The sequence below is a fragment of the Moschus berezovskii genome, chromosome 22, assembly GCF_049115385.1.
Source record: "Moschus berezovskii isolate FMDL1 chromosome 22, NW_MosBer_1.0, whole genome shotgun sequence".
In the NCBI taxonomy this organism is placed as follows: Eukaryota; Metazoa; Chordata; class Mammalia; order Artiodactyla; family Moschidae; genus Moschus; species Moschus berezovskii.
The window spans coordinates 7,118,034-7,139,618 of record NC_142481.1 but is presented as its reverse complement, the minus strand read 5'-3'; the positions used below and the strand labels follow the sequence as shown (position 1 = coordinate 7,139,618).

At 55.4% G+C, this 21,585-nt stretch overlaps 1 protein-coding gene across 1 annotated transcript; it reads right to left on the bottom strand.

The window, feature by feature from the left end:
• Positions 1–717: 717 nt before the first annotated feature.
• On the bottom strand, positions 718–14,775 carry SYT3 (synaptotagmin 3). The gene is made up of 10 exons (XM_055411422.2): positions 14,644–14,775; positions 13,070–13,235; positions 9,758–10,283; positions 7,240–7,627; positions 6,893–7,111; positions 4,489–4,609; positions 4,017–4,188; positions 3,465–3,597; positions 1,381–1,449; positions 718–1,213 (listed from the first exon to the last, which is right to left on the bottom strand). Exons 2-9 carry the CDS (start codon positions 13,218–13,220, stop codon positions 1,384–1,386), a joined length of 1,776 nt encoding a protein of 591 aa, XP_055267397.2. The 5' UTR covers positions 13,221–13,235; positions 14,644–14,775; the 3' UTR covers positions 718–1,213; positions 1,381–1,383.
• Positions 14,776–21,585: the final 6,810 nt, after the last annotated feature.

Genomic DNA, 21,585 nt, shown 5'->3' with positions numbered 1-21,585 from the left:
TGGCCCCCTAGAACCCAGTCTGGCAAATGAGAAAGAAAGAGAACTCTTCTAGAGAGAAAATAAAAATGTCAAACACATAAGGGAGAGGCCCTTGTCCACATTTTCTGCTTTAGATATCACTGTCTGGGAACAGGATGCGTGGTACCATTGCAGACAGTTTGTACCCTTGCAGCGAAAGCCAACTATTCTCAGAGATGCCAACTTAGTGCCTGACACTGAGCAGCTGAACTAACCCTGGGATTTTGTGTCTTTAAAATGTTAGATGAGCAAAAGAAATCTCTACCATTTCAGCTCTCTCTATTGGGAATTCTGTTTTCTTCAGCTGAAGGCATTATAACAGCTTCAGCATTATAAGCCTGCAGTTCCAAATGACCATTTGTTACCGTCGCAAAGATCTGCCTGAGAACAAAGTCAATAAAGGACAAAGCAGAATCACTCAAACACCTGGATCTAACCATGCCTGATTCCCTGGAGGTCCTTCATTTCTGCTTGTGGCTTACAATAGTCTGGGTTGCATTTTGTGTCCTATGGCTACAGTGGTCCTAGCCAATGTGAAATTTAGAAAAGTTCAGAGAAATCAGTTAAGCTGCCAAAGGTCATCCTGCCAGTGAATGGGACATTTGTTTGAATGCAGAGCCGAGGTGTTCCAACCCAGCTTCCCAGTCCCAGAAAGGACAGGAGCCCCAGATGGAGTGAGACCCAACGTATGTGTTTATTCTGGAGTTGATAGCAGCAGCAGTGGGGGGAATCGGCCAGACTCAGGGTGTGATGAACAGAAAGGGTGGACACGGGCGTGTGCGTGTCTAGGGGAACATGGGAGATTGGTCCGTTGACATTCACAGCCAGCACGAGGGTTAGGACACTAAGTCTTGTACAAACAGCAAAGAGACAGACGACAGACAGACAGACAGACGGAGGTTTTGGGGGGGCAGGGATCCCCCAGACATGCATGGCTCCCTCACCTGGATGGGGAGCCCCGGGGAGGGAAGACAGACACAGTGGAGACTGAATGCCCCCCACCCTGAAACAGGGAGCTGGGCCCGCCTGCTTCCCACCACCCCCAAGCCTCCAGGGGTAGAAGGATGGGCAGGCCCAGGGCTGCCTCGCACCACGCGGCTCGGACGTTATGGCTTCGAGGAGATGAATTCACAGTCCGGGCAGGAAGGGATGGGGTCCTCAGGGGGCCTGGTCTGATTCCAAGCCTTGGCCAGACCTGCAGGACCAGGCAGCAAGGAAACATTAGTGATGGCGGACAGCCAGCCCATGACCTGGCTGGTCGTGACCATCAAACAGCCCAGGACCCAGGAATCCTGGTGCTATGTCCCTCCATCCTCAGATCCAGGAGTCCAGCCCCTCCCACTCATGGTCTGGGTTCCTTACCTCTCACTCTGAGTTCTCTTTCTCTGACAATCCTTTGCTGCCTTTTGTGAAGCTGGTCAAAGTCTTTTCCTGAAGGGGGAAATCCAGAAGGCTCAGGAGGAGGGGGACAGAGGCAAAACAGTGGCTAGAAATGAACCTAATAAGGCATCACACCTGTTTTCATCATTTTAGTTCTCTTTTTTGCCCGGCTCTGAAGTGATGGGGCAAGTGGTACTACAGTCCCATTCTACAGATGGGAAAACAGAGGCATGAAGAAGACATCACTGCAAATGTGAGAAGATATGACGAGGCCACTGGGATGATGGGGAAGACCCTGCACAGCCCCCGGGGAGCTGAAACCCAGTCTTGAGAGTGCTGGGGAGCCAGAGGAGGGCTGAGCTAGAGAATGGTTGGGGTCAGCCACAGAACATCATTGGCTGAAAGTCGAGGTCACGGCCAGACTCTGCCAGGGTTCAGCTCCTCTCCACTGAGGAGCAGGGCGAGCTCGGCTCACAGGAGCTGCCAGAGAAGTTTGTGAATAAACGAGTGAGTGAATTAGAAGAAGATAAGTGATGAAAGGAGGGAGAGCTGCCATCTGTTCAGCAAAGTATAATCAGTCTTTTCAAAACTCACTTCTGAGCTCTGCGCTCAGCCCTTTGCATCCCTCCCCACTCCAACCCCAGAGAAAACTTCAAAGCAGGGCCACACTGGTCAACTCCAAGTGAGGAACTGAATCCAGGTTGAAAATGCAAGGTGCACCCAAGCTCAGCAGTCCAGATAAATGCTACTGTAACACCATCTTAAAAAAAAAGTCAAAATCAATGTAAACATAGTCCATGATGAGCAAAATATAAATTTTAAGTGAAAGCTAGTCCAGTGCCATTTTAAAGAAAACTTGCTTTATTTAAAATTTATTTTATTTATTTAAAATTGAAATTTATTTAAATTGTCAGTAAAGGCCAGTTCCTGGGCTCAGGAACCAAAGACAAAAGGAGAAATATGTACTCGATTTTTCCTTATTTTTTGTCCCTCCCACCCCGGAATATTAAGCTAGTTGAGAAAATATTGAGAGAAAAAAACAAAGAGTAAGTGTATTGAAATCCATGCTATCTTAAATGTTTTATTTTTACCCTGCAAGAATTTAGTATAATCTTACTTTCTTGGCTTTAGTGACAGTAGAGTCATCGATACTTTTGAAACTTACTTCTTTGCTTTTCTTGGATTCAAATGCTTGAAAATTTCTCTTGATCAATTAAGGATCTTAAGTGATCTTAAATTTTTAATTTAAAAATTGTCAAGCTGGTTCTCCTTTGACCCCCAAGGCTTCTTGGGGTCTTCCTGTCCCCTTTTTTCTCTGCTCCAGGCTCACCACTGACACCCCCCTTCTCGATGATTTGTAGGAACTGGCAGTCTTACCCTCTTCCTACAAGCTTCTTTACCTAAGCCCATTCCTTCTCAACCTCCACGCCTCTGCTCAAATGTCTCCTCCTCCGAGAAGCCCTCCAGGACTCCCTAATTGAAAGGGCACCCCCAAACTCCCCTCCGGATTCCCTTTCCCCCCCAGACTCACAAACGTTTTGGACCACAACCCCCAGGGAAAAAAATAATACCACAATCCTTGGTTTCCTGCCCTGTGAAAATTTCTGTTCTGTTCTATTTCAATTTTATTTTCTTATTCATTTCAAAGGAAAAATTGTTGATCCCTACCCAGTAAACCACAATCCACCAATTTTCACAGCCTGCTTTAAATAACAAATAAAGAAAGCCCTGCTCTATTTTATCATCGAGTTTGTTTTTTTCCCTTTATTTGGGACTTCGCATCATGGGTAACAATAATAAGAGTAGCTGACTATTTACTGAGCCCTTACTAAGAGGCGGACACTTAGTCCTGCATTAACTCACTGCATCTTCACATCTGTCCTAACAATAGACGCTTCTAACGGTCCCATTTCCCAGCTGGGGAACCTGGGGGCACAGAGAGACCAAGGAACCTGCTCTAAGTCACAGCGCTAAGGAGGGCAGAGCGGGGATTCGCACCTGTGACTGAGCAGCCCGCAAAGACACGGGGGCTGCGCGAACGCAGGGGCGAGCGGCGCCGCACTCACCTCCACCAGCTGATGCCAGTGCTCCACGGGCTTGCGCGGGTTGCCCAGCATCTCGGCCCAGTGCTCGCGGCCGTGCGGGTCGGCGGCGTCGGGACCCACGCGGCACACGCCGATCACCTCGTTGTGCCCGATGCTGGGGGTCGCGGGTGGGGGCCGGTGAGCACCCCGGAGGCCGGCAGGCCGGGCCCACGCCCCGCCCTCGCCCCCCCCCGTCCCGCCCTCGCCCCCGCCCCGCCCCCGCCCCGCCCCGCCTCACCAGTCAGCGCCCCGGAGGCCGGCAGCCGGGCCCATGCCCCGCCCCGCCCTCGCCCCGCCCCCGCCCCGCCCCCGCCCCGTCCCGCCTCACCAGTCAGCGCCCCGGAGGCCGGCAGCCGGGCCCATGCCCCGCCCCGCCCTCGCCCCGCCCTCTCCCCGCCCCCGCCCCGCCCCCGCCCCGTCCCGCCTCACCAGTCAGCGCCCCGGAGGCCGGCAGCCGGGCCCACGCCCCGCCCTCGCCCCGCCCCGCCCACGCCTCGCCCCGCCCCGCCCCGCCCTCGCCCCGCCCCGCCTCACCAGTCGTAGTCCACCACGGCGAGGCTGAGCGCCACGTTCTCCACGCTCTCGGGGGCCACGTCGAACACCAGCGCCTCGTTGTACGTGGGGTTCAGCGTGTTCTTCTTGATGGAGGTTTTCCGCTTCTTCAGACGCCGCCCCTCGCTGATCAGAGAGGCCTTCACATAGGGGTCTGGGGGCGGGCGTGGAGGGAGGGCGCTGACTCCGGTCTTCGGCCCTCGGACCCCACCGCGGACCCCAGACCTTTCTCCCAGACCCAAGCGGTTGGTTCCCCAACCTTTTCTCTCTTAGCCCATCAGATCCAGGAGCCCAGACCCCAGACTCTGGTCTCCCAGACTCAGGGGGTCTGGACCCTCTTCCGTCCTCTCTCAGGACTCTGTGGAGTCTGGGCTTCCAGCCCCCTCCTCGCTTAGACCCAGGAGTCTCACCCCACTCCCCGCCCCTCAGAAGCCTGAGCCTTTCCGGAACCCACCTGAGAAGCCGGTGAGGTCCATCGCTTTGAGGTTAGAGGCTTTGATGATGGTCACGGTGAGGCGGCCGGCCGTGGGGAGGTAGCAGAGTGAGAAATTGAGCTCCCCAAGATCTGCCTTTTCCTGCAGTTGGGGAAAGGGGGCCAGCGATGCGCTGTCTCAGCCTTCCCCCCAGTCGCTCCCTGACTTCCCCATCTCCAGCCTCCAGCTCTCCTCCCCGATTTCCAGGGCTCAGGTTTCTGATCCACTTAACAATCTGACTCCGTGCCAAAGCCTGGTAAACTCCCCGGCCACAGAGGCCCACCACCGTCAAAGCCTATTTGTTCTGCGGGGAAAACTGGAAGAGGCGTGGGTGGGGGGAGATCAGGAGGACAGAAAGAGGGAGGCAGAGAGAACACTCTGAGAAATCGGCTGAGACAGAGATGCAAACGCCCAGAGTCAGAATGACAGACCACAGAATTCTAGAGTCAGAAAGACCCAGAGCGGGGCGGGGCGGGGGGCGAGGGTTGGTGTGGCGATCCCTGGCTCAGACAGTAAAGAATCCGCCTGCAATGCAGGAGACTCGGCTTCGATCCCTGGGTCGGGAAGATCCTCTGGAGAAGGGAATGGCAGCACACTCCCATATTCCTGCCTGGAGAATCCCATGGACAGAAAAGGCTGGTGGGCTACAGTCCATGGGGTTGCAAAGAGTCAGACATGACTGAAGCGACTAACACAGATGGAGACCCAGCGAGTGACAGAGCCCCAGAATGAGGTGGGGGGGGGAAAGGCAGGGGAGAGGGGTGCGGGAGGAGAGAGAGGAGCACAGGCAGAGACCTACATGGAGAAGGGACAGAGACCCAGAGAGGTGGGACTGAGAAAAGACACTTGGAGAGGGCAATCTTGGGGCAGGAGACAGACAAGAGCCAGCACGAGGTTCCAAGGGAGGCAGATCCCCTGCCTCGACACACGCAGAAGGACCTGGAGCGGTGGCCAGGGCCAGGGGCCCTACGCCCCGGCTGCCTTGAGCCTCATCTCAGCACCTCACCCCCCAGCCATGCGGCTGGAGCCCAGGTCCCTAGACTCCCCACTGGCTCCCCTGAGGCTCTGCCCTGGCTGTGTCCTCAGCGAGAGTACTCACCCTCCCTGTCACTTGTCAGTCATCAAGCCTCAGCTTAACTGTCACCTCTTCCCACATGCTCCCAGACTCCCTGCCGCCCTGAGCAAAGACTCCCCCCAGGCGTCCCCATGATGCTGGCCTCTGTGTGACCACCCAGACCCAGGTCGGGAGGAGAAGAGAAAATGTGAGGTGATGGAGGAGAGAAGGACGCATGCAGGAGGGGGCCCTCGAGCGGGGCGGCCTCGGGGAACAGCAGGGAGCAGGGCCAGGACCCCACAGCTAGGCAGGTGGTTCTCAGAGCCTGAGCTTGGGGGATGGAGCAAGCGGGTGTGGTCCCCCCAGGTGAAGGGGACCTTAGGGAGAGCCACACGCGCCTGGTTCAACCATGTCTTTGTACGTAGGGTGAAACGGAGGCTCAGAGATGGGAAGGAGCTTGAGTCGGGCCATCGGGTGGGCAAAACCAGCCCTCTCAAGATACGAGGACAGAGCTCACACCCCTCCCCACTCACACACAGCTTCCCCAGATCAACAGAGAGCCCGAGTGTTGGGAAACCCACGGGCTGGAACTGAGAGGGCTGAGGAGTTGGGAGGGAGTGAAGTTCGGGGTGCTGAAGGGGTCAGGACACCCAAACAAAGACTAGGAGCTGGGCTCGGGGAAGGATTGGATTTACAGGAGAAGGAGGCTGTAAGACAGGAGGAAGGGGCCAGTGGGCGGTGCTGGGGGCATCACACTATCAGGGTTCTGGCGGGGACCATGAAGACACAGAAGATTAGATTAAATTAGAGAGCTTGAGGGTCAGGGCTTGGAAATAAAATGTTCAGAGATCAGAGGGGCTGCGGGGGGGCGTCTCAGGAAGACTGGGAATTGAAAAATGAGGAGGTTGTAAGGGGGAAGGAAGTTTGACAAACAAAAGCCGGGAGTTCTAGGCTTGGGAAATTGGAGGGTCAGGAATCAGGGGTCAGAGGGCAGAAGTCATGGGGTCACAGCCTGGAGTTTTGATAAAAGGGGTGGCGTCTGTTATAGTTTTCTTAATGGTTACCATCAGATGTCAAGGTGGGGTCAGAAGTTGGGAAATCTGGGGCCTGGTTCTGATGTTAATATTTAACTAAGTGCAGAGGGGGAGTGGGAGCCCATTTTACCATTCTCTATTCCTGTTTGCAATATTTTGTCGTAAAATAAAGTTAAAAAGAAAACTCCAGGATCCAGGAGTTATGAGGTTGTGAAGTAGTAGGGGGGTGGGTGGCAAGGAGACGGCAAGCTGAGGGGTCCTGGGTCCCCTGCGGAAGGGGGTGCGGGAGCCACTGACCGAGCCGCCCTCCACGATGTCCCTCCACAGTGGGCGGTCGGGGGGCTGCTCGGCCAGCTCCAGGAGGTTGTCCAGCACCACCTGGCCGATGAGGTCGTGCCGGGAGAAGCGGTCAAAGTCATAGACGCTGAAGTGCAGTTTGCGCTGTGCCAACTCAGCCAGCGGCACCGAGAACTGAAACGTCTCGTTGAAGACGGGATTCAGGGTCTTCCTGTGCACCTGGAGGGGGTGGGCGAGGAAGGGAGACAGACATCTTGCCCACTGGTCCTTCCTCCCTGGGACCCGGGGGTGCGGGCCCCCAGCCCCTCCCTCCCCCGGACCCGGACGTCCAGTCCTCCACTCCAGACCTTGGTCTGAAACTTCTTCTTGCGGTCAGGCAGCAGGTAGATCTTGACGTAAGGATCTGAGAAGCCATTGGAGTCCTTGGCCGGGAGGTCCAAGGCCTGCAGGATTCGCACCACCAGCTGGTCAGAGCCGTAGAGATACCGCAGGGCGAAGCTGATGCGGCCGCAGGGCGCCCCTGCGCCGGCCTCCCCAGAGCCAGGGCCCCCGCCACCCCGCCGGCCGCCGGGTCCAGTCCCCTGGTACAGCTCTGGCTTGATCTGTCCGATGAGCTTGGCCTTTTCCTCTCCGCCCGGCAGGGGTAAGGGTAGGGCGGGCGGCCGCTCCTCACTGCCCGGGTCTGGCTGCTGAGTCAGGGTCTGCTGGGTGAGGGGCCGGGGTAGGGCAGGGTACCTGCAGGGGGTGGGGAAGACAGATGGAGTCAGCGGCTCTGATCTCTGACTGCACCTGAAGACCTGGGGGACCCCTCCCAGCCCTCCCCAAACCCCACAGCCAGGGACCCACAGACCCCCACCTTTGCCCACTGTGACCTTGAGCGGGGTGCTTGAATCCTCCGAGCCTCAGTCTCCCTGTCTGTATGGAAGGTGGCCATCCCCTTCTCTAAGATGGCTCCAAATCAGACCTGGGCCCTCACCAGCCCCTCAAAGCTTCCATCTGACCTCCAGGAGTGACCCTGAATAACTTCCTTGTGGAGCCCTGGGGCTTCAGCAGCCTGACCCCCTGACCTTCATCTGCCCTTCTCCAAGTTCCCCGCCCACCCTCACCCCCTCCCACCTGGCCATCGCCCCCCTGGCCTGTTCTTTCTCTCTCAGCTGTCTTTTCTGTGCTTGTGGCACAGCCCACGGCTCCATCCTTAACCACCTGGGCCACCGTCTCCACTCCTCACCCGTGTGCTTTCCCTGGACGAGCCCCTCTGTGCCCCAGGTTTCCACGACCACCAGCAGCCTCTGCCTGCTAAGTGTGTCTCCTGGGCCCCAGCCAGGTTCAGCCCCCCAAGCCCCATCAGATGCCACATTCCTCTTGTTCCCGACCGGGCTCGTTCCCTTCTCTCCCACCCACTCCCTGTCCCAGCCCCCTATGACCCACTCGGCCTGCAGGTCAGACACCTGGTGCCTTTCTCACCTCCTCCCTCCCCTCAAACCCTTTCCCTCCTGTCTCCTGAATTTTCCCACCCACACGGTCCCTGCTCATCCATCCTTTCCTGCATGGACCATTGCACCCGTGGTGAAGTCCATGTGATGGGGCCCCTAGTGATGACTGGACAGGGCAGTGCCAGATGCACTGAGAGGCAGAAGCGGGGGAGCACCGAGCCATCAAAAGGGATGCGGGGTGAGATGCCTCCAGCTACTGATCAGTGTGCCGTTCCCTGCTCCCAGAGTGACTTTGAGCAGGTATTTAACACCCTCTGAGCCTCAGTTTCTTCATCTGTATAATGGGGGAATGAGGAACTCAGACCAGCATCCATCAACCTCTGGAGGGCTTCCCCAGAGACCTCAGACTACATTTTCCATGAGTCCCTGACCAGTCCCCACCTGGAGGAGAACCACCCATGAACCTCTGGGGCCTGAGACAATCCTTTGAGAAGGCCGCTTCCCCCAGAAACTCCCCCAGGTCCCTCCCTTCCAACAAGCCCCAGATAAGCTCAGGGTCTCCCTCAAGCCTGCCCCTCTTCCTAGGTCCTCTGACAGCCCCACCATCCACTCGATCACCAGGCTGACCCCTGGGTGCTTTCCTTAACCCCTCCGACCCCCTCCTGCCTGCAGCCATCAGCCCCTGGTTCTATCCCCTCTCTCTCTAACTCATCTCCTCCTCGCCATCCCCGTGACCTCAGCTCAGCCTTGTCCTCTCCTGCCTGGACTCTCGGCCCCCAGTCTGCCCCCTGTGTGGCTCCAGAGAGCTGACCCAGAGCTGACCGCCTCTGCTCAAGCCCTCCGTGGCTCCCCAGCATCCCTGGACAACATCCCAGACCCTCAATCCGGCATCCAAGACCCTGTGTGATCCGGTCCCACCCGAGTCCCCTAGGCTGCCTTTCTGCAGCCCTGGCCTGACTGGCTCGGGACAGGCCGCGCTGGGGCCCCTTCCCCTGGACTGGAAGTGACATGAGGGTCTGTCTGCAACGCTCACCTCTCCCAACACCCAGCTCAGGCCTCGGTCATCTTAGGCACTCAGCAGGCATGCATAGGATCAGGGTCGATGGATCAATGAACTGCAGGTCCCACCAGTGATGAATTGCTCTGTGCCTCAGGGACTCGGGGGTCTAATCTCCATTCTCTCCCACCTTCCTGATCTCGGAGTCCTGTCCCTATCTTCCTCCTTCCGCTGGCTTTAAGAGCTCGGACCTCTAGCCCCCTCCTCCCTCAAACTCAGGAGTCTGGGTCCCCAGCCTTGTCTTTCTCCAGGATCCAGGACTCCACGCCCCAAGCTCCCTCCTTTCCCAGGACTCCGGAGCGCCACAGATGGGAAGGCAACACCGAACAGGAAAGGAAGTTCAGAGTGGGCCCCCAGCCCGGTGGCCTGTCTCACCTGGTGGCGGGTGCCAGGCTTGTGACCTGCTGATGCGACTGGGCACTGGGCAGGCCCCCACCACTGGGGGGCAGCAGGAGCAGCCCCGAGCCTGCCCCGCCCTCCGAGGGCAGCTCGGGAGATGTCTGGCTCGGTTTGACCCCCGCGGCTACTGCAGCAGCTGCAGCCTCTGGGTAGGAGTCCATGTCCAAGTAAGAGGGCTCAGGGGGGTCAGAGCCCCCTAGGCTGCCCGGTTCCAGCAGCTCGGCGAAGGGCGGATGGTGGGCCGTGTGGGCATGGTGGTGCGGGCCCCCCAGCAGGGGATGGCCACCCAAGCTGGCCCCCAGGTGGTGCCCGCCGCCGCCTACCAGGCCTGCCAGCCCGACCCCGGGGCCTAGGTCTTTGCGCAAGGGACCACCGCCCACGGTTGAGCCTCCCTTGTCCCGCCAGGGCACCCAGCACAGCTTCCATGACACGAAGAGGGAGACACCCAGAAGGACAATGCCACAGAACGTCACGATGACCGACAGCAGGCTCACGGAGATGTCTGGAGAGAGTGAGGACAAAGGTCAGGGGTCAGGGTGGGGTCAGAATCTAGCCTCCCGCTGCTCTCCCCGAAACGCTAAGCTTTAGTGTTGGCCTCTCACCGTCCTAAACACATTACACATACTACTCAGTACAGACTCCATGGCTCCACGGCGTCAGTGTTTCCGTCTACCCATTTTAAAGTTGAGGAAACTGAGAGACTGGGTGACTCGTCTAAGGCTACACAGTTAGTCCATGACAGATCTGGGATTTGAATCAGCAGTCTGTCTTCAGATTTCATTCTTTTTAATTCTCTTGATTTCACCGCCTCTCCTATAAGTGGATACATCCTCCAATTTAGAACCAAGCTTCCCCCAAGTGCTCAGAGGTGATCAAAGGGAGGGGAGACGCATGGCACAGTTAGGTAGGTCAGGGTTCAGATTCCAGCTCGTTGGTTGTGTGGCTTTGGGAACGTATCTTCCCCTCTCTGGGACTGACCCGCCCCATTTGTCCGATGGGGAACACTCAGTTCCACCTGCCATGGCGGTTTTAAAGCATGGAGGGAGTGAATGGCTCGCAGAGGAAACTGGGGGAGATAACGGCAAACAGTTCTTGAGAGGTCACTGTGCTGCATGGACATCAGCTTCCTTATGTCTCACGGGCACCCTAGGAGCCTGGCAGCAAGATTATGCCCATTCGTTCTTTTCACAAAAGAGAAATTGAGACCAAGAGACATGAAGTTACCATAGACATGAAGTCCTGTAGCTGGAGTGGGGGAGGCAGAATTTGAGTCTGGGGCGCCTGGCTCCACAGCCCACCATCTTCACCACTGGGCTACCACAATTCAGTGTTTCCCGATGAACGGCGGTTAAAGCAGGACTTTTTGTTAGGATGATAAATCCTAGTACTGCCACCTGCATCCGACACTGTCACCCCCACCCCCAACACATTCTGAATGTTTGCTGTGTGCTGATATGCCCTTCAGAGAAACCCGGGACAGCCCAGATCTTGAACCGAAGGTTCGTTCAGTGACTGGTGCCAGGAGTGGGGTTTCTCCAGGAAATGTGAGTTTGTTTGGGGGTTGACTCTTGGGTCTCCATGAAGTGGATCACAGAGGGAAATTCCTGCTCTGTACAGATGGTGGGTTATGGGGAGCGCGGGGGAGGAGCGGGTCAGCAAAGCATTGGCAGCAAGGACAGCAGGGTGGAAGCGCTGTGTCCTGTCCCTTCAGGGAGTGCTTGGTGACAAGGAGATGTGCTTCGGTCCTGAACTGCCCAGAGAAACTAAGTCTGTGGTCCCTGATGTTCATCCTCATGACACTATACCACCTGAGGGGGATTGATCCTCTTTTATGGATAAGGCAACTGAGGCTCAGAGAGACAGGAAGTGACTCTGCAGGGCCATAGGGCAGGCAGTGGCAGGACTCTGAGTTTCCTACCTCACCCCAACCCCTTAGGGTGTTTGTTTTGAAATGATCAGCACCTACTTAGAGTTCTGGGGGCCTGTTAGAAACCAGAGCAAGGACTCCCTAGGGTTTTGAATATGGAAAGAACTGAGCAAAAGGGGTCATTTTGGAAGAGAAGGGAGAGAAAAGTTGGACAGATGCCGTCCCCACTGTTAACCTGACCCAGACTCTCTCCAAGTCAGAGTCCTAGGAATGACTGCATTTGAGGGTGGTCCTGAGACACCCCAGCTCACCAAATTGCAGTAGTGTGCTAGACGTCCTGGGGCCACAGTCGGGCTCTCCTGTATACAGACCGTGAGACTCTGAGTGAGCTGCTGCAGCTCCCTGGGCCTCATCCCTTAACACCGGCTCCTGGACATCCTGCACTTAAGAAGCTGAGCCTCGCCCTGGTGCTCAGCGAGTGTGACCATCAACCTAACGTCCCAGCTCCTGCTTCATGAAGGTTTCTCATCTGGACTAAGGCGCTCACGATATTCCCTAACTCTCAGAACCCTACTGCTTCCTAGCTGGGGGACCAACCACTCCATCTGAACCTCAGTTTCCCTCATTGAAAATAAGGATTATAACTGTATTCAGTGTCTTATAATAACATATAATGGAAAGTAATCTGAAAAAGAACATATACATCAATATCTATCTATATCTGAGTCACTTTGCCATATGCATGAATCATTGTAAATCAACTGTACTTAAATTTAAAAAATTAAAAAAAGAGAAGATAGGGATTATATGTACCACAAAGGGTCATCATGAGTAGTTGATGAGATATGTGAAGGGCCTTGCATACTGCCTGGCACACAATCGGTGTGTTTATTTAAACATTTATTGAATGCCCACTGTGCGCCCAGCTTGTTCTTAGCAAGTCACATGTGTTATATCATTCGAGTCTCTCAGCTGCTCCATGGAGTAGTCACTTTTATTATTCCCATTTTCCAGATGAGGAAACTGAGGTACAGAAGAACCCACACATTTAGTAAGTGGGGGAGGTGGGATTTGAACCCAGACAAGTCAGACAGACTGATTTAGAGCCTGAGCTTCTAAGCACTGTGTGATATGCACAGAGACACTTGAAGGGGGTGTGCGCAGCAGTGGAGTGGGGGTGGGGAGGGTGGACAGGAGGCCCGCAGGGCAAAACTCAAAAGGCCATGGGTCAAATGGACCACATAGCTCCTTCTCCTTAGATTAGAGGTTAGGGGGACCGGCAACAGGCAGGATGGAAGCAAGACTCTAAGAGGGACTGGCTCCATAAGGCACAGGAAGCTGAGCAAGGCTGCTCTAAATCTCTAAAAATCCTGCCTATGGTGGAAGCAGGGGGGCTGACCAACATGGCTGGGGGTGCTGACCTGCATCTGGGCCCCGGGGATAGCCTCTGATTCGCAGGTCGTTGAACTCTTGGCACCTGTCACTGGTGTCGGCATCTCGGACCCGCGCACAGAGGTCCGAGACCAGGATGAGCGCCCGACGGCACAGGTCATCCTCGTAGTCCCCTGACATGGCGGCCAGCGAGTCCTGTGCTTGGGAGGGGCCGGGCAAGGGTTCAGATGGGAAATGGGATGGGGGAGAGACAGGGGGTGGATAAGGGGTGGAAAGAGAACGAAAGAGGATAGGCAAGGGGCAGAGACTGGGAGTGGAATGACAAAGGGGCAGAGATTGGGAGGTGGAGGGACAAGGGGATGGAGACTGGCAAGGCCGGTCAAGGGGCAGAGATTCAGGATGCACAAATAGAGGGCTGGACAAACAAGGAGACAGAGATTAGGGCTGCACAGACGCAGGCACAGAATTCAGGGATGGAGAGACAATGGAACGGCCATTTCTCCCGTGCATTCAACAGATATTCACTGGGCACCGACTACACGCGAGGCATGTGTGGGCTGTTGCAGATCCAGCAGGGAACAAGCCCCCCTCGGTCCCCGGCTTCCTGGTGTCACAGTCCAGCGAGAGGACACAGGAGCACACAGATCCACAAACACACTCTCAGAAGCACACAGCCCTCAGACTGTGAGAAGGGCCCTAAAAGAAGGATGTGTCGCAAAGGGACCCAGAGGTGGGTCATTGGGGGAGTTCGCTGAAACCTGAAAGATGAGACGGAGCCAGCCACGGGCAGTGGGCAGTGGGGCTGGAGTGCGGAAAACCATTCAAAACAGTGGGGAGAACATGAGCAATGGCCCAGGGTGGGAGAGGGCTTGGGAGGTCCAGGGAACAGGAAGGTGTAGACAAGGAGAGGAGGCGGGAGAGAGACGGAGACGGATGGGGGGAGAGAGAGATAGGAGATGGTTGTCTGATGCTGGCTGTGGACAGATGAAGGTGAAGGATGCAGAGATAAGCACCAAGTTGAGAGAGGGAGCAATAAGGGAAGGGGAGACAGAGATAATGGGAAGGGCAAACTGGGGCCTGGAAGAGAGGGACAGATTAACAGACAGATGGAGGGAAAGTCAAGGATTGAGACTTGGGATGGACAAACCATAAAGAATAAGCTGGTGTGTAATTCACAGGAGTGTGAGAGATGGATGGACCGAGCGGGCAGTGATAAGTGCCAGGCAAGAGAGTGGACCGAATTATCTTTGAGACAAATAGTAGACAGGAGAATGGATGGGGTGCAGAAATAAAGGACAGAAAAATAATGACCAGAGATCACAGATGGACAAAAGGGTACAGCGGATGGAGGACTGGGCAGACAGTCATGGGGGCAGAAGGAAGGTTGGATTGGGAGGGGAGCCTTCATAAAAGACAGGGAGAAATAGGTGGCTGTCGGGAGAAGGGGAATTAGCGACACATGGTTTGGAGCTAGACATCAGAGATAGACTGGAAGGAGGGTGCAGGGGAAATTAGGGACGGACAGATCGGGGCTGACAGATGGACAGGTGTCGTGGGGTGCTGCAGAAGGCCAGGACCCTAAGACAGGCATAGTCAGACTCACCTGCGCTTATCCCTGCCTTGTCCTGGATGGCAGCGGAGGCGGCGGCTGGCGGTAGCCCATGGGGGTTGTAGGGTGAATAAGGGGCTGCGGAACTGTCCCCAAGAACCAGGTGGTGGGAGGGGGGGCCGGATCTGGGGGCCGTGGCCGTGAGAAAAAGCTCAGCCCCAGCCTCACATCTTGTCCTACTCGGGCCAGCTGCTCGACCCCAGGCGACCCCCGGGAGGTCCGGCCACCCCTTTCCCACCTTCGGGCCCCCAGCTCCCGTTAAGGTTAAAGACTACAATTCCCGGCAGGCCTTGCGCTCGCGTTGCTGCGGCTTCATAGACCAGGCACTGCAGGGACTGATGGGAGTTGGAGTCCTTAGTGCCTCTCCCGGCTGCAGAGAGGATGGGAATTTTTTTGGAGGTGGGGGGGCGGTTATGAGATTCCGGGGTCCCAGGGCGCTGCAGGGAAGAGGAATAATGTCTGGGACCTCGAGAAGGCGCGGAGTCTTAAGTTCGGAGGGGCCATGGAGTGGGTAAACTATCCCCACGCCCGGGGGATCGGTGGGCGAGGTTGGGGTGCACCCAGGTGTTTCGGGACCCCCCCTTCCAGAACCACGTGCCCCTCCCCGGGGAAGCCAGGAGACGCTGCGGCACTCCCACTCCCGGGTCGGAGATCCGCGCACCTCTGCCCCTACACCCGCCCCCCTGCGCCCGGGCCGCCCCCCGGGATGGGGCTGGGGCGGGGGCTGTGGCAGGGGAGGGGGAGGAGCGGACTCACCCGGAGCTGCCCCTGCCGCCGCCGCCGCAGCCCCGCGCGCCGGCCGCGGTGCCAGCTCGGCTCCTCCCCCCGCCCCTGTCGCAGGTCCTCGGCTCCTCCCCTCGCACCCCCTCCTTCTTCCCCTTCGAACCTGCGGCTTGAAAGCCGAAATCGCGCGGCCGCAGAGAAGAAGGAGGGCGCTTTCCCCGGACCGAGGCGTCTGAGACGCAGCGCACTTCCACCGCCGAGGAGACAGAGATCGGAGATCAGGACCCTCTGCTCCCCCCAGGATCCAAGGGCCCCAGCCCCCAGCCCCTCCTCTCCTAGACAGAGAAATCAGGGACCCTGGTCATCTCTTCTCCAAGGACCCGGGGTACCGAGCTCCCAACCCCCTCCATTCTCAGATGCGGGAATCCATCTCTCCTGCTACCTCCTCCCTCGGGGACGCAGGACTCCCGACACCCCACCCCGCTTTTCCGCAGGACCCAGGACTTCCAGTCCTCCCAGTGGAGGGGCTCTGAGGGCTGGTGCTGGGAGGGGAGGCAGAGCCTCAGAGCCTGCTGTGGAGGTGGAAGCAAGGACTTGGACTCAAATTCTTCCTGGGTCTGCTCCTACCTTTGTGACCTTGCCCTGTTTGCTCTGAGTTCCAGTTTCCTCATCACCAAAATACAGACAAGAGACCCGTTTCCTAAGGGACCCAGAGATTTGAAAAGCCAGTCAGTATATAGAATTTGCATCAACGAAGTGCTTAATGAATATTTTTTCAAAGCAGCAATTAATGACAATTGCACCGGGGTTAAATGCTTTGAAAGCATTCTCTGAGTTAATCTTCACTTTGGCCCTATCAGGTGGGGGGCAATTATGTTATTCCCATTTCACAGAGGAGACAACTGAGGCCCACAGAAGTGAAATCCCTTGAGGAAGGTCCAGAACTACCTAGTCTGGGTGCAGCCCACAGGGGTGATTTGGAGGGCTCCTCCTAGTCTTTCTCAGTGCTGCCCCCTACCTCCCAGTGACACCCATATAATCTCTAAGGGAAAAATTGCAAACACTTTAAGACGTGTCTCCGAGGTATGTCTCCCTTTAATTAGACGACCCCCCCCCCAATTGCTGCCTATGTGTACATTTTGCAACCACCATCATACTGCTGATTAAAAGATGCTTGCTCCTTGGAAGAAAATCTATGACAAACCTAGACAGTGTATTAAAAAGCAGAGACATCACTTTGCCAATAAAGATCTGTCTAGCCAAAGTTTTCCCAGTAGTCATGTACGGATGTGAGAGCTGGACCATAATGAAGGTTGAGAGCCCAAGAATTGGTGCTTTCGAACCGTGGTGCTGGCGAAGCCTCTTGAGAGTCCACTGGACAGCAAGGAGATCCAACCAGTCAATCCTAAAAGAAATCAACCCTGAATATTTACTGGAAGGACTAACGCTGAAGCTGCAATACTCTGGCCACCTGATGTGAAGAGCTGACTCACTGGAAAAGACCCTGATGCTGGGAAAGATTGAGGGCAGGAGGAGAAGGGGGCAACAGAGGATGAGATGGTTGGATGGCATCACCTATTCAGTGGACATGAGTTTGAGCAAACTTTGGGGCATGGTGAAGGACAGGGAAGCCTGGCGTGCTGAGTCCATGGGGTCGCAAAGAGTCAGACATGATTGAGCGACTGAACAACAACAAATCATACTGCTGAATCCCCCAGAATTGCCTTTCGAGTTCACTCCAAATCCTATCCTCAGTGCTTTTTGCTTTCTCCCAGACGGACCTACATTTGCACCCAAGAAAGCTTGCATGGGAGGAGGTGCACCCGCAGACACGTTCATGGAGGTACAAGCACCCTAAATACCACTCTCACAGCCAGACCTCCACCCAGGGTGGGCAGGGAGAGACACACCGCAGCATGCAGTAACGCACACAATCAGAATTGTGTACGCAGGTGGGCTTGCCAGACCCCCATGACATGTTCCCAAAGAGGCCCTCAGGCATCAAGGAACAGCTGCAGTGCATCGACTGTGTGTGACTTTGGGAGTGGGAAGCGTGGCTTCAAATCCCAGCTCTGCTCTCCCATCATTTGTGGCCTTGGGTGAATGACTTACTTTCTTGGTGCCTCCATTTCCCCATCTATAAGTGAGGGTAATCTTCTTTTTTTTTCCTTTTTTTTTTATTGGGAGGGTGATCTTTTTTTAAACCCAGATTCCACCTCATTAGGTTATTTTGAGGATTAAATTCACCAGCGATTCAGAGAAAATGGTTAATGTTATTGTTGTCGTAATTAGTAATTACATGCATTGGCTCATGGAGTCTTTTTTTCTTGGTTTATTTATCTATTTTGGCAGGCGGGATCTTTCAATGCAGTGCGTGGACTCTCTAGCTGTGATATGTGGGCACGGTAGCTCTGCAGCATGTGGGATCCTCCTTCGCGAACCGGGGATCCAACCCACATCGCAGGGCGAATTCTTTACCCCTGGATCACCAGGAGGAGGTCCCTGCTCATGGACTGTTTAATGTCATTTTACCAGTGAGGGAATTGAGGCTCAGAGAGGGAAAGTGCCCTGGCCAAGGTCACACAGCTGGGAGGTGTCGAAGTTGATTCAAAGCCACGTGGTCTGACTCTGGACTCCCCGCTTTCAGCCACGACATTGTTTGCATCCAGGAAGTTTGAGGGCCTTGTCTGTGGTCACCACTGGGGGGTGCAGAAGAGCACAGAATGCGGGACGGGGAAGCAGGCGACGGAGAGAGACACCCATTTGGTTCAACCCACGCGGCTATTTGCCAGATACTGAGTATCTTCTGCGGAGAGGGCGATGGCACCCCACTCCAGAACTCTTGCCTGGAAAATCCCAGGGACGGAGGAGCCTGGTGGGCTGCAGTCCACGGGGTCACTAAGAGTCAGACATGACTGAGCGACTTCACTTTCACTTTTCACTTTCATGCATTGGAGAAGGAAATGGCAACCCACTCCAGTGTTCTTGCCTGGAGAATCCCAGGGATGGCGGAGCCTGGTGGGCTGATGTTTATGGGGTCGCACAGAGTTGGACACAACTGAAGCGACTTAGCAGCAGCAGCAGCAGCAGAGCATCTTCTGAGCGCCAGGCACTGTTCTAGGCACTAAAGATCTGACTGGGAACAGAGCAAACGAGAAGCCCAGCCTTGGACAGGCTCGTGGTCTAGTGGTGGAGACAGATGGTCATTAAATAACACCATCTGAGGATCAACGTTAATGAAGGAGGGTCCAGGGTGCTGTGTCTGAGGAGGAGGTCACGGAGGACTTCTCTGAGCAAGTGATATTCGAGTTGGCATAAACCAGGTGAAGATGAGGGAGGGAAGAGGCCCCTCCAGGGAGAGGAATCAGTCTGTGCAAAGCCTGGGAGGAGGAAGTTTGGCAGAGGGAGGAGGGCTGATGAGCACATAAGCTCCACAAGGAGGAGCGCTTTGTTTCCTGCTCTGTCCTTGCTGCCTGACACAGTGCCTCGCATGCAGTAGGCACTCAATAAATACTGGCTGGCTGAGTGAATGAACGAGTGGATGGATAAACAGAGAACGGTGTGTATATACATGGACTTCCCAGGTGGCATAGTGAGAAAGGATCCGCTCGCCAGCGCAGGAGGCGCTAGAGACGCGGGTTCGATCCCTGGGTGAGGTATATCCCCTGGAATAGGAAATGGCAACCCGGTACTCCAGTATTCTTGCCTAGAAAATCCCATGGACAGAGGAGCCTGGCAGGCTTCAGTTCACAGGGTCGCAAAGAGTCAGACACAACTGAGCCCACACACTCTCATGTCTGTATTTATGAGTTGGATGGGTGAATGGATGGATCAGTGGATCAGTGGATGTGTGGATGGATGGATGTGTGGATGGATGGATGGATGGATGGTTGGATGAACGGATGGGTAGCTGAGTGAATGAGTGGATCATTACATGGGTGGATGGATAGGCACACGCATGAATGAACAGATGAGTTTGCAGAGTACCTACAGACCCACACACAAAGTGCCTGCAGACAAACGCAGACACACACACCTAGAGACAGGCACAGGGATTGTAAACACAGGCTCACCATTTCTCCTGGTGCTCCCGTGGGAGAACCAGCGATGAGAACAGACGTAGACCATGCTGGCCAGGGCCTGCATGGACGAGGGTCCAGGAAGGCACACCCTCTAACCAGAGCTACAACCAGCCCCACCTCCACTGCGGCGCTGACATAATTTCTGGAATAGAAAGAAAATGCTGATTCAGGGATTTGTGTCCCGGGCTGCATGCCAGGCCAGGGAGTGGGACAGAGATGATCCTAGAGAGTTGGGGTGAGTGGCAGTGGCAGACAGGTGGGACTAAAGCAGAAACACAGGGAAGGAGGTAGAGAGATATAAACAGAGAGACGGCAAATAAAGCGATGGAGACAGAGAGACACAAAGACAGACAGAGACACGCAGAAAGTACAGGGACCCAGAGAATGGGAGGCAGACAAAGAAAGGCAGAGACATGCGACAGAGCAATTCAAATTCAGGCACGCAGAGAGATGAATGAGGCAGGGTTCCAGAGATAGACAGGTAGGCAGAAAAGAAGAACAAATCACAGAGAAAAATGAAGACACGGAGAGATGAGAATTTAAGAGACCCAGATGCCAGAGGGAAGAAGAGACGCCCAGAGAAGCAGAGAGAGAGACACCCACAGAGAGAAGAGAGAGAGCCCCAGAAGAGGCCGCTAAAGCCTGAGGCTGAGATAAGAACTGGGGAAGGGAGCAACCTTCAACTGAGTGTCTCTTTTGTGTCTGGCTCACATGTCGGGGCTTTGCTGTATCTTGCTTTATTTAAGCACCATTAGCCCTTCACGGCAGCATTACTGGCAAGAGAGGAGGAAACCGAGGCTCTAAGAGGAGAAGACATTTGCCCAAGGCTGCACAGCCTGGACACGGCATTTGATGCTGGTCCGTTTGGCTCCAGAGCCCATACTCACTTCTTCATTCTGTGTTACGCCATGTGGACCGACAGGGAGCGGGCAGTGGGCCTGGCGGCTGCTGAGGGCAGGTCACAGTAATAGAGGGGGATCGGCACTCGTTTATTCCTTCGACGGTCACGCTCCGCACTTTCCTGATGCTGGAGACCGAGACAGGAGTCAGGGATGGTCTGGAGCGGGAGGCAGACTAAGACCTCAATCCCCGAGCAAGACAGGCAGAGTGCACCATGTTCAGAGGCCTGGGGTGGGCGGGGGGCGGGGGGAAGCAGGTAAAGAATGTGCACAGAAAGGAGACAGAAAGCACAACTGATAGGAGGAGTCAAAGAAGGCTTCCTGGAGGAGGGGGCACTTGAGCTTCTTTTGAAAGGATGAGGGCGTTTGGGCACCAGGAAAAGGCAGCATGTGGAGAGTGGAGACAGAGGTGAGGGATTAATTAAATAAAGTAATTAGTAAAAGGTGGCCGAAGAGTGTTTTGATCATCAACTCAAACTCATGTCCGTCGAGTTGGTGATGCCATCCAAGCATCTCATCCTCTGTTGTCCCCCTCTCTTCCTGCCTTCAATCTTTCCCAGCATCAGGGTCTTCTCAAATGAGTCAGTTCTTCGAATCAGGTGGCCGAAGTATTGGAGTTTCAGGTTCAGCATCAGTCCTTCCAAGGAATATTCAGGACTGATTTCCTTTAGGACTGGCTGGTTTGATCTCCTTGCAGTCCAAGGGACTCTCAAGAGTCTTCTCCAACACCACAGATAATCAGTGACTCAGAAAACCGAGGCGCTACTACTAAAGAGCAGAGAACCAATGCTTACCAAGCAGGGACAGCCGACAGTTAATGCAACGACCAGCTGAAGTGGAGAGAAGGCTTGAGATACAGGTAACAGACAGACTGAGAAAGACAAAATAAGCGGAAAAGACTGGGCTCCTCTCCCCCGCAGAGAGCTTGGCAGACGTGAAGAAGAGACGCCCTGGGGGCACCTCTGCGGCTAAACTCCTTCACTCCCAGCCCCTCCCCCACTCACTGGAGGTACCATGGCAACCAGGCCCCCTGCTCACCTTTCCCTCCCCTATACAGAACCCAGTTTCTGTTTGACTGTCGCCTGTATCTAACCAGTTCCTGCGTGAAACAGGGATGAGCGGAGGGCAAGTGGGCACAGGAAAGGGACGACAGAGTGGGGGAAGGCAAGGGGCCGGACAGAGGCAGCTATGAGAGGAGAGAGATGGGGACAGAGGGAAAAGGGGGACTGGGA